Source organism: Mercenaria mercenaria, chromosome 4 (assembly GCF_021730395.1).
Source record: "Mercenaria mercenaria strain notata chromosome 4, MADL_Memer_1, whole genome shotgun sequence".
Taxonomy (NCBI): Eukaryota; Metazoa; Mollusca; class Bivalvia; order Venerida; family Veneridae; genus Mercenaria; species Mercenaria mercenaria.
In genome coordinates this window covers 31,326,892-31,339,524 of record NC_069364.1, presented here as the reverse complement: position 1 = coordinate 31,339,524, position 12,633 = coordinate 31,326,892, and the positions used below count along the sequence as shown (strand labels likewise).

Sequence of the window (12,633 nt, the reverse complement as noted above, 5' to 3'; positions counted from 1 at the left end):
GTTAGTAAATAATTTAGAGATGGTTTCTACCCGAGAAGATCTAAGCGGGAATACTCTGACTTGACGAATAAGTGGTCAAAAGTGAAGAAAAAACTTGAAGGCCCTTTTCCCAACAACTAATCAGGCAGACAAAATATGACCTACATTTGTTTAAAACAAACAACATGCCCACTTTTCTCATGGCTTACACTGACACTCCTTTATTTATAATACTGCATAAAACTAAAACTAAATATATAATGCGTACTTTCATTTTATGACATTAAGAAACGTTACCTCAGATATTTAAGTTCTAGCTTTATAGCTAAAGTTGTTTTTTGTTCTTAATGATAACTTGGTTCACACGGAATTTGATATATTGAAATGTAAAATGTAAATGTATAATCAACAATGAGAAATTACAGAATAGTTGAATTACTATTGCATGTGAAAAAAACATAGGTAGACTGTTGTTATAATTAATCATTATGAAATGTTTCTTATGCTTTAATCATTTTGAAGCATTTCTCTGACAGCTTTGGAGAACTTTGCTGCAAATAGTATAACACTAAAAGTCACTGTCATCAAAAGTCATCGCAATATTTTAAGGTATTAGTTAGGTAATAAGACGTTATTCAATTTCCATGTAAATATGTACATTTGTATTTGCAAGCAATTCGACATTCTCTGGTCGTAACTATAGCTTAACACGATCATTGCTTTACGTAAAATAATAAAGACAAATGCTGAAAAAGCATATGAGCCGCGCTATAAGAAAACCAACATAGTGGCTTTGCGACCAGCATTGGTCAAGATCAGCCTTCGCATCCGCGCAGTCTGGTCAGGATCTGTGCTGTTCGCTAACGGTTTCTCTATTTGCAATAAGCTATTAAAGCGAACAGCATGGATCCTGACCAGACTGCGCGGATGCGTAGGCTGGTCTGGACCAATGCTGGTCGCAAAGCCACTATGTTGTTTTTCTTATGGCGCGGCTCATATGGAGAATGCGTAATTTTTCAATTTTCGTAACAGGTCCATTACCTTTAACAAACTATAAGGTGTTTTATTTATTGTTGTGTAAACAAGGTAAGCCGGTAATTTATGATATTTGTTGGCGCCACTTGAGAATTGTATCAAAATTGTCACCTAAATTTAGTGCATTCCTGAGCAAAAATATTGATCGTAAAATGATGTAGGGGTTTGTTTACGCTATAAAATCTATAATATTAATTTCTTTCAGGTCAACTTTGGGTATGGTTTTGGTAAACTTATAATAATGTCATTCTCTTTCAGTCAGAATGTTTTTATGACTTTTAGACTCTTGGCTATTTTTTGGATTTTGAATATACTAAAAGAAATATAAAGGTCAGTATAGGCTCTTTCAAAGTGTTGTATGTAGACTAAACTTACACTATACTCTATTGAATAAATTTAGCTGTTTTGCCTTTTGATATTAACTATAATCGGGTAAATCACAATATCAATGGAAAACTGTCAATACCAGAGTTGTCTATTTTGCTTAATATATTTTTAGGTCCTTTTTAAATATCAAATATTTCCATTGTTACATGGAGAGGAGGAAAATCATCAATATATCCATTAAATTGATGCATTTAGCAATAACTTCACATCGAAAATTTAAACTGACTCTGCTATTACTTTATTACTAGCTTGCATTCAGTGTTTCCAAAGAATCTTCTTCTAGAATTTATTACTTACTTATGTCGAGACCAGTACCATTAAACATACATTGTATATCTAGTGTTTGATAAATCAACAGCGGCCCATACAAGATAAGTGTTTATAGACATGACTGAGGACGCCACCTATTAGGCAAAAAAACAGTATAAATTTTAAAATATGTCAAAAATGAAAAATCGTTTTTAATGTAATGTTTTAAAGTACTTACGTCAAAGTTTTGAAATGATGTTTGGTTGACCCTTTATTATTCCCATGTTAATCTCTAATACTAGTAGTTCATTGATCTCATTCTGTCAAAATGAAAGAAGTGACTATGACTATGATCTTAAATTATATTAAAATGTTTCAGAAAAGTAAAATAAAGAAGCATAAATACCTCTTTTGAACTGCTTAGAAGAAATTTATTCAAACAAGAAGAACTGCGATATCAATTGCGAAAAGTACCCTAAATGTGGGCACTTTTTTTCTTTTGTCTTCTTTAGGGGCCTCCGTGGCCGAATAGTTAAGGTCGTTGACTTTAAATCACTTGCCCCTCATTTATGTGGGTTCGAGCCTCACTCGAGGTGATGAATTCTTCATGTAAGGAAGCCATCCAGCTGGCCTACGGAAGGTCGCTCGTGATGAAATACTGCACGGAAGGGCACCTGGGGTCTTCCTCCACCATCAAAGCTGGAAAGTCGCAATGTGACCTATTATTGTGTCGGTGCGACGTTAAATCCAACAAATAAATATTCTGTCTTCTTTAAGAATAAGAAATGGTCATATTGAATTTGTGTCCTTTAATTCAGATCTTTTATTTTGACCTTCAAAATCTTGACATTATATTACATTATCGCAAGATACGACAACTTTTCTTACTTTGATATTTTCAGATTGATAAACAAAGTAACACACATAAATCTTCAAACTCATAGCTGCTATATAACAAAACTGTTTTTGTCGTTTACAGTCTAACATGCATAAGCGATCACATGAAATAAGCGTAACCCTACTTAAAACGGTCACCGTATTGTCCGACCGCTGAAAATTCATACATACTAAGAAAACCTGGTTATAGTGGTCACAGGTCCGTATCCAATTCAATTCCTTCGATCAACGCTTGAAACAAGTTAGACTTATTAGCACACTTGGTCCAGAACGTTTCAGTATTACGGTCTTGCATGGAAATACTGTGTTAATAATGCGTGACACTATCAAATAATGTTCTACCTATACATTTTGTTTTGGTAGAAATAAACACATTTTTTATTTCAAACTATAAAACACTTTCCATGCGATGAAACAGTTTAACAAAGGAGGCTCATACATTATCGCAGAAGCCTCCTCCCCAACCCTCCGAAATCTTTTGTCCTCCACCTCTGATAATTCATGTGGGAAAGTTGGCAGTTACTTGTAGAGAACAGGTTTGTACTGGTATAGAATCAGGTTAACTGCCCGCTGTTACATGACTGAAATACTGCTGAAAAACGGCGTAAAACCCAAAAACAAATAAACATTATCGCAGATATTATGGTACTTTGTGCAGTCTTGGGTTTTCTCTACGAAATATTTATATATCGGTCAAACACCATCATTAATAGTTTCATAAAAATCCTTGTGATTGCAACCAACTCCTACCAAGCACCGTCCTATCCAATCATGAAATATATGGATATAAAATGTACAGTTTTATTTCCTTATAATTTTATGATACTGTTCAATTTTGAGCGTTAAATATATTTATTATGTCCCCCCCCCCCCCCCCTCGCCCCCTCTGGGGGAGACATATCGTTTTTGCCCTGTCCGTCCGGCCGTCCGGCCGTCCGTCACACTTCATTTCCGAGCAATAACTGGAGAACCATTTGACCTAGAACCTTCAAACTTCATAGGATTGTAGGGCTGCTGGAGAAGACGACTCCTATTGTTTTTGGGGCCACTCTGTCAAAGTTTAAGGTCACAGGGGCCTGAACATTGAAAACCATTTCCGATCAATAACTAGAGAACCACTTGACCCAGAATGTTGAAACTTAATAGGATGATTGATCATGAAGAGTAGATGACCCCTACTGATTTTGGGGTCACTCCATCAAAGGTCAAGGTCACAGGGGCCTGAACATTGATAACCATTTCTGATCAATAACTAGAGAACTACTTGACCCAGAATGTTGAAACTTAATAGAATGATTGGTCATGAAGAGTAGATGATATCTATTGATTTTGGGGTCGCTCCGTCAAAGGTCAAGGTCACAGGGGCCTGAACATTGAAAACCATTTCCGATCAATAACTAGAGAACGACTTGACCCAGAATGTTGAAACTTCATAGGATGATTGGTCATGAAGAATAGATGACTCCTATTGTTTTTCGGGTCACTCCGTCAAAGGTCAAGGTCACAGGGGCCTGAACATTGAAAACCATTTCCGATCAATAACTAATGAACCACCTGATCCAGAATGTTGAAACTTAATAGGATGATTGGTCATGAAGAGTAGATGATACCTATTGATGTTGGGGTCACTCCGTCAAAGGTCAAGGTCACAGGGGCCTGAACATTGAAAACCATTTCCGATCAATAACTAGAGAACGACTTGACCCAGAATGTTGAAACTTCATAGGATGATTGGTCATGAAGAGTAGATGACTCCTATTGTTTTTGGGGTCACTCCGTCAAAGGTCAAGGTCACAGGGGCCTGAACATTCAAAACCATTTCCGATCAATAATTTTAGTACAACTTGACCCAGAATGTTGAAACTTCATAGGATGATTGTACATGCAAATAGATGACCCCTATTGATTTTGGAGTCACTCCGTTAAAGGTCAAGGTCACAGGGGCCTGAACATTGAAAACCATTCCCGGTCAGTAACTTGAGAACCACTCGACCCAGAACGTTGAAACTTCATAGAATGATTGTTCATGCAGAATAAATGACCCCTATTGTTTTTGGAGTCACTCCATTAAAGGTCAAGGACACAGGGGCCTGAACATTGATAACCATTTCCGATCAATCACTTCAGAACCTCTTGATCCAGAATGTTGAAACTTCATAGGATGATTGAACATGCAGAGTAGATGACCCCTATTGATGTTGGGGGTCACTCTGTTAAAGGTCAAGGTCACAGGAGCCTGAACATGGAAAACCATTTCCGATCAATAATTTGAGAACCACTTGACCCAGAATGTTGAAACTTCATTCGATGATTGAACATGCAGAGTAGATGACCCCTATTGATTTTGGGGTCAGTCTATTAAAGGTCAAGGTCACAGGGGCCTGGTCATGTAAAATCATTTCTGGAAAATAACTTGAGAACCACTTGACCTGGAATGTTGAAACTTAATAGGATGATTGGACATGCAGAGCAGATGGCCCCTATTTATTTTGAGGTCACTTGATCAAAGGTCAAGGTCACAGGAGCCTGAACAGTGACTTGAGAACCACTAGGCCAATAGTGTTGAAATTTAGCGGGATGACTGGACATGCCAAGTAGATGATCCCTATTGCAGCCAACCATTAGTGTCTCTTTGACTTTCGCTCCTGACCCCTATTGACTTCTTGCCTATAGGACTTTGCATTGGGGGAGACATGTGCTTTTTTACAAAAGCAATTTCTAGTTTACTCTTCTTCTGTGAAATACTGGAATATATCAGCGAAATAAAATTGATATTTTCACTGGTACGGAACCACACTTTCATGCGAAAGAAAATGAATTATAAATTATCGGACTTTCTTTGCAAAAAAATACATCAGTAATGATACAGATGTAAGTTAATACATTTACCTACATAATCGTAAAGATGTACGCCTCATCGTAATTAAATGTAAAAGAAAATGGAAACTTTACAGAACTAATTGAAAAATTTTCAAACATAGATATTATGACGCCACGACACTGTGACGTCAGGAATCAGTGCAATTGACGTTTCGACGAAATACACGTCACATTGCTCGGATAAAATGGGTAAAAATTGATTAAACCAATAAAAAGTCATGAAATGAGAAGGAAAAATGTGTATGTTTACATGTGAGATGGAAATATATTTCACTTGTGAACGCTATGATTTATATCTTTATACGTGACTGTGCCGCTCGTGTTTAACCAGTCTGGTTATTTTTTGCATGTACTTATACAAACACATAGAACTGAGTACACGGGGAAGATCTAAAGATCGAAATATATTAATAGTATAGTTAGATTTTCATAAATTAGATAGAGTTTCCTTTTGTAAATGCCAACGAGTTTATGTATTTATTTATCTTTTTATTTATTCTATCTTATTTCATTTCTTATCAGTCGTCCAAACCTATTTGTAGTACAAGGTTGTAAAACATTAAAATTCCACCAGCACTTGCAACGGATACAGTAAACTTATTCAGATATATTGCAGCTATCTCAGTATCTCAGTTCACAAACATTTGGAAAATATAGCCGATATGCCGATACAAGACACCTATGCTGTTTAACATCTGAAGATATTGCCAATAAAATAAAACAAGGAGGAAAGCCATATTCCAAAAATGCAGACTCCCCAAACCGGAACACAGAATGCGGACGTGCACACCACCAATACACACATTCGCTCAAAGCGAACACACGAGGTCAAAAGGAACAAATAAAGGAACATAGTGGGACATCGCCTTGGAACGCTCAGTTGCAAAACACAACTGGGGAGTTAAAACCTCTTTATGATGCACCTAACCTCACTCTTATCCCCACCATGCCGGACTATTGTAATGAAATTAACGATTAAGTAAATAAGTTTCGGCGCTTTTAATATAACATTTATATCTGGTAATTGTCATTCCTGAAGAGGCTTTTGTTTTGCCGCAACAGTAAATCAAGGAATGCAAACAAGCGCCTTCGAAATGCTGAAAACCATTTGTAAGTTATTATATCCATTAACAATGGTTTATTATTTAGAAGAAGTATGTCATAAAAGCTGGCTAAGCCTGGAAAGAACAGTAACAAAAAGTTGCATTACGTCAAAACAATAAATGGGCGGATGTACTGCAGCTGTATTTTAAAATTACTGCTTTATAACAATTAGTTCTCTGTCATATAACCGAACTAATAAATTATCTAATCTATTCTTGTCAAATTCTTTTAAATTGTTTTGTCGCAGTAAGTGTCCCTCATGTAGACCTTTCGATACACTACAGTCCATGAAAGGCATAGGTTTTTATTTTCTTAACAATCGCCTGTATACATGTAAATACAGAAGATTTTCGATAACATAATTATTGTTTTTTCTATTTTTTTTTTTTTTTTTGTTCACGTAATTTTTATAGTATTTATACTCAAGAAATATATGATATTTCTTAGCTTGATAAATTAACATTGTTTCCCATTTTCTACAAAGTCTTACCAATCGTGAATCATTCTTTGAATTCTAGTTTGTTAAGAATGCAATTGATAGTCAAAGTGCCACAAGTAACATATATTGAAGGGTTTTGTATCATTACAAATTGTACATTACTTAATCCATATTATCTTATTATTAAAAACCTAATCGACTTTATGCCGCAATGCCTCTTCCCTGCGAATAGCACGAGGTCACCACTGAGCCACCACACAGGGGGCTTAGAGTAAGTCTCTATAATGCCATGCCCAGATAAATGGAAAGAATTACATATATCGAATTCTGAAGAAACATAACGTGGCTTTATTCATAAATATGGTTTAGGACGTCAGTGCAGAAAACAAATGTATTTAAAAAAACAACATGTTTTTAAAATAGAAAATTATTTCAAGTGAAAATCATAAACTGAACGAAATTAGCTCCTACTGTTCTGTAGAAGGTTTTGTCTGAATTATGCATTGTAACATATAGAATTAGCTCTGGCATTGAAGCTGTTGTAAGGGTTCGTGTTCAAAACATCAGAGAATCTGCCAAAAGACGTATGGACTCATCATATATTGACGTCAGTCCGACATGATGTTGTACGTAGTATTAAACCAAAACTCGATCAACGACTGAACATGTTTTGAATTCGGCTACACTGTTTTCTTGTCCGTTGACTTGTCAGTTCTTCGAATTAATAGTAAAACAAAAGTTACCTTAAACGTAATATGATTCTTTTTTTTTGCCCTTGGAAAAGTCATACAATGAATCATGGGCTGCTCCCTCGGCCGATATCACTTTTCCCATGTCGATAAATCCTCACTGTCGACCTCACTTTTTTTAAAGGCAATATCATCAGTATTAAGATGTATGTTCCTAAATATTTGTTTGTAAGGGATCGCACGGTCTGCTTCTCTTGCAACTTGCTTTATGGGAGGAGCAAATGCCACAAAGACAATCTGGTGTCTATTCAAGTGTTGTCCATATCAGATAGCATGTGTTTACACATACGAAATCGTGAATTCTTCCACGTGTGTTGTTGATCGTCATAACAGCTTAGGCAGTTATTGCTGTGTAATTCGATAGAAACATTGTTTTGTTCAATTTTTATTATTAATCTCGATAATTATGGAGATATATTCTCATTATTGCGTAGGCGTCCGTGTCGGTGCATGCATCCAGTTTACGTTTAACTGACACCGGGTGATAAACTCTTGCGCCAAACTTTCAAGAATTATTCTGTTTTACTACATGAACTAATCTCCTTTCTTTTATAAAGTTAGAATTTCAAGCTAACTTTGAGATGTACTTGCACTCTATTTTTTGATTTCATGGTTTTGATTCAAACTTAAAATGCTTTTTATGCTCTTTTTTATAAAAAAGTTTTTAACAAATATGACTAGTTTATGTCTTCATTCTTCCCGTTTGTTTCTGTTACTTTTTAATCGCTTTAAAAGATCAAGTGAGTCAATCATCCTAAAATATACAATATACAATACTTTCCGCTATCTCATATTATTATATGACATTCAGTACAAGAAGAAAATGCCCTTTACAGAAAAAAGTTTACTTCATCATACAGTCAGCTGGTTAGAGAAACCACAGCAGACGTTTTTGAAATTAAAACAAATTGCAAGGGTGTACATTTTGATTTACCAATATCTTTCTTCTAATTTGCTTGTCCTTTTCTAATTCAGATGACTTACATGTAGAAAATATGACATACAACAAACAGACAGGTCATAAAAACGTGATTTTAAAATTTAGGATTTTGCTAGAGAAGAGAGGTCTTCGTATCGTTTTTATCCATGCCCATTTAGATCCGGGCTTATTCTCAGACAATTTTCTATAGCCTTTCGCAGTCACTTTTAAATTTTTTTTTTACTTTGCCATTTTTATTAATACATTACTTTGAAATTTATGTATACTCGTATTATGTTTTTTCAAAATTATCTTATTACATCATGTTTACTCAAACCAATCACTTTCTATTAGTTTTGCTTACTTTCTGGTAGGAGTGTTTATTGGTGGAAAAGACATAGATCTAGTTGCTCCAGAAATCAATTTACAGAAAGCCGATAGTAAACAACGATTGTTGTCTCGATACAATAGCGATGTACACCACTCTCTTCCGATATACACAACATTTCCAACATTATTGGGCATCGCAGAATATGTCATTTAGGACAATCGTGCATGCCAGCGACAAATAAATGTGTGTTTACTACAAAGAAATTATCAAAAAAGATAGTTAGCATTCACTAGGAATATTGTTCTGTATACTTGCACGATTATAAAATGTTAGTAGTGCTTTGTCGTTTTGAAAGGGATAGTATCTTGATATGTTAGATTTAGCAATAAGATTATTCTTTCGTTTGTTTAAAAGTACCACTTAGCACGGAAAATTTCATTTTATAGTACATTTGTTGGTGTGACACAAAAGCAAATTGAGCAGTTTTTCTTATTGTGTCAATCAAAGTGCAAATGCAAGTTTATATAAAGTGTATATTTCTTGACAATCAGGAATACGAAAAATGTGCAGCTGATGTTTCTATACAAATCATGACCTACAGGTCAAGTCATGAAATTCAAGGAAGATTTCGATTTTTTGACAACGAAGCACATTTGCGTCGTGACTGGAAGCAACATGCACGTGCAAATATTCGCCAAAAGACATTTTTGGAAGGAATATTATTAAAGTCTTTAGACCCTGAGAGTAAGTCTTTAATATCTTTTTTTAACAACACTATGATTTTCAGAATTTCATACTTTGATTTAGTATGTTGTCCTTTTTGTGACTCAAGTATTGTGAAGAAGCAGAAATTAGACAATGAGAAAAAAGATACATCGGCATCTGAAAAAAAGACTATTCCTCTTGCAGACTATATGTGAACATTTAAAACCTGGTAATCGAATATAATCACATGCAGTGGAAGGGTATATAACATGATAATGTATTCAAGAATTGCAATAACAGAACTGCACATTCAAATACACAATACTTGTCCTAACTGCATTTAAACACCAAATAATACAGAAAATGATGTTCAAGACGTAAATTGGTATTAATGTTTTTTGGGGAGGGTTAAAGCTGGAAAAAGCTAACTACACATTTTACAGTTTGTGATACATTAAAAGGTCTATCAGCACTAAATAATATAAATTCTGATATTTTTATAGAACATAGAAGAGCTCGGCAACTTCACCACTACCCGCTAATACAAACACCCCCTCGCTCCGGTTAGAACCGCTTTTGATCCAAGGTTAAATGTGAGTGCCAAGTAACTATTATGTTTTACGGCATGATAAATGAGAGTTTCTATGCTGATAATAATACCACAGTGATAAAGCTATCTGTAATAGTGAAATACACTGAAAATGGAACATAAACATGTACTTGGTATAATAAGTGTAACCTTGAGAGGAAAAGCAAATTCAAATCTACCGAAAATGTCTTAGCAAAAATGTACTTGGAACTAGCATCACTTTTACGTTTTGGCAAGTAATTGTGTCAGTGGGTGAAGTTAGAAAATTAAGATGTGTCATATGACTGCAATAAACATGATGTGTTACTGGTATTCTAATCTCTACATTTTTATATTGGTATTACATTATTTTACAGACCAGAGTTTTCTAAAAAAAAAACTGGTCAAATACATTTTTTATTTTTCATGACGTATAACTTTACGGTGATGTTAAAATATTATTAAGAATGCCTATGTTTGGGTTATTTTCTTGTAAAGTAATATCTTTTCATTGATATGCATTTGATTTGAAACGTGTTATAGTGATCATATAATAAACATTGTAAATAAACATAGGTTTCATAATCATAATGGCCTGGTAATAGATCCTCCAGCTGTCATATAAGCCGTAATCGCAGTCCTCGCTCTGTTGCAGGGCCGTTACAAAATCACATATCTATATGCAGTAAAATGATAAACATCTTGGTACAGTTGTTTGGTCAAATATAAGCGCTAACGTAAGGACGTATATATGTTTGTTTGTTTGTTTGTTTTGAGAGTTTAGGATATGTGGCAGGATAAGGTCTTAGTCACTTTGTTTGTATCTTGTATCTTTGGTTTGGTCCTAATAAATATCGAAATTATAGACTTTTAGCAGAAAAAAAATCAAAGAAAATTAAAGCTTTTTTCCTGTAAAATTGTTTGTTTTCCTTTCATGTGTCTAAACTCCATTAGATATTTTTAATTCCTCTTAGAGCGTGTCAAAAATTTATTAGATGTCCAATGCAATCAAATTTTCTTTCAAAGATAGTGTTTTGTTTTGTAATAAGGTAGTCAATCCGTTATAATTTCTTAGCAATTTTCTTCCGATTACGCCATCACGATAACCAATGTAAAGTAGGTCAACATGCACATGGCTTTCCGAAAAAGAAATGGAGAATGCCGAAATCGCACACGTAGAATACTCAATTTGCCAGTTTGCATTACGCGTCCACTACCTTAATCAGGTGACTTCGCATATTTTGGTTTTGATTCATGTGGACTAAAGAGGAAACTCTATTTTCAACTTTTACAACGACGTCTGAAAGGCATTGTCCATGCCTTAGTACTTGTTTTTCATCTTTATAAACCTACAGATTGCAATTTGATTCACGGAATCAACAAAATTGATTTTCGTGACTTTCGACTAGTATATTTTACTACATCGTTCAACATTGCTTCAATGACGCCATTTTTGACCATATTGTACTTTCCCTGTGCAAATTCTGGTCGATATATCATCTAGATTTCTTTCGAAATTTTACAAATTTTTTATCCGTAGGCATTTTAGTGTCGTTCTTTTTTATCAATTCATTTTTATTTTATTTTTCTAAGACAAAATTTAAGACTAATCTAGCCACTGTAATTAATGACACGAAACAATAATGTGTTGTCTATAGGGATTCATTAGTCGTGCTTAAAAGTTCATGTCAAAAGTAAGAAAAAACTCACCTTTTGTAGAAACACATACAATAAACTAGTATGGTACTGTTAATATAAATGCAAAATGAAATTAGTAGAAGCATGCACATTGTACTGTATATATACTAGTGATCATTTTTGTAAATTATTTGCAAGAACAGACGAATTTTCGTACATATCTCATACATACACTACCGGTATATCCCATGCAGGATATCTAAAACTATCAAAACTGACAAGCAAATGAATTACCGATATCATTTAATATACTAAACATATCAAACTGGTCGCCTAAGAGACTTGGATTTAGTGGTGTTGATATATTTCTGGTCCTTTGTGATCATGGAGTCCATTCAACGCATGTGTTCCGCTTAGGCCGGTGTTGTTATTCTTTGTTGCATTTTTTGCTTCCAAAGGACCTTTTACAGATTTTATTAACTACCACAAGAGTAATCTTTAAGTGCCGTGTGGCGGCTATAAAAAGTATCCCCGTACTTGGATTTCAGTGTTGTTATATTTTCTGGTCCTTTGTGATCATGGAAACCATTCAACATATGTGTAATAGAGTTCCGCTAAAGCCGGTGCCAGGGGTGCGTGAGAGGTGTTGTACATTTCATTATCTCTCATGAACAGAATAATTTGTATATTTGATATATTGATAACGTAGCACAGATAGAGCTTGACTCCCTTTTCATGTTGTCATTGCTATAA

At 34.7% G+C, this 12,633-nt stretch overlaps 1 protein-coding gene across 1 annotated transcript in view; it reads left to right on the top strand.

Moving 5' to 3' along the window:
* Positions 1–9,176: 9,176 nt before the first annotated feature.
* The window catches only part of LOC123552794 (uncharacterized), an 87,088-nt gene continuing 83,631 nt past the window's right edge, over positions 9,177–12,633 (top strand). Inside the window, exon 1 of the mRNA XM_053540871.1 lies at positions 9,177–9,713. Coding sequence (XP_053396846.1) covers positions 9,482–9,713 — 232 coding nt within the window. The 5' untranslated portion in view covers positions 9,177–9,481. The remainder of the gene's footprint in view (positions 9,714–12,633) is intronic.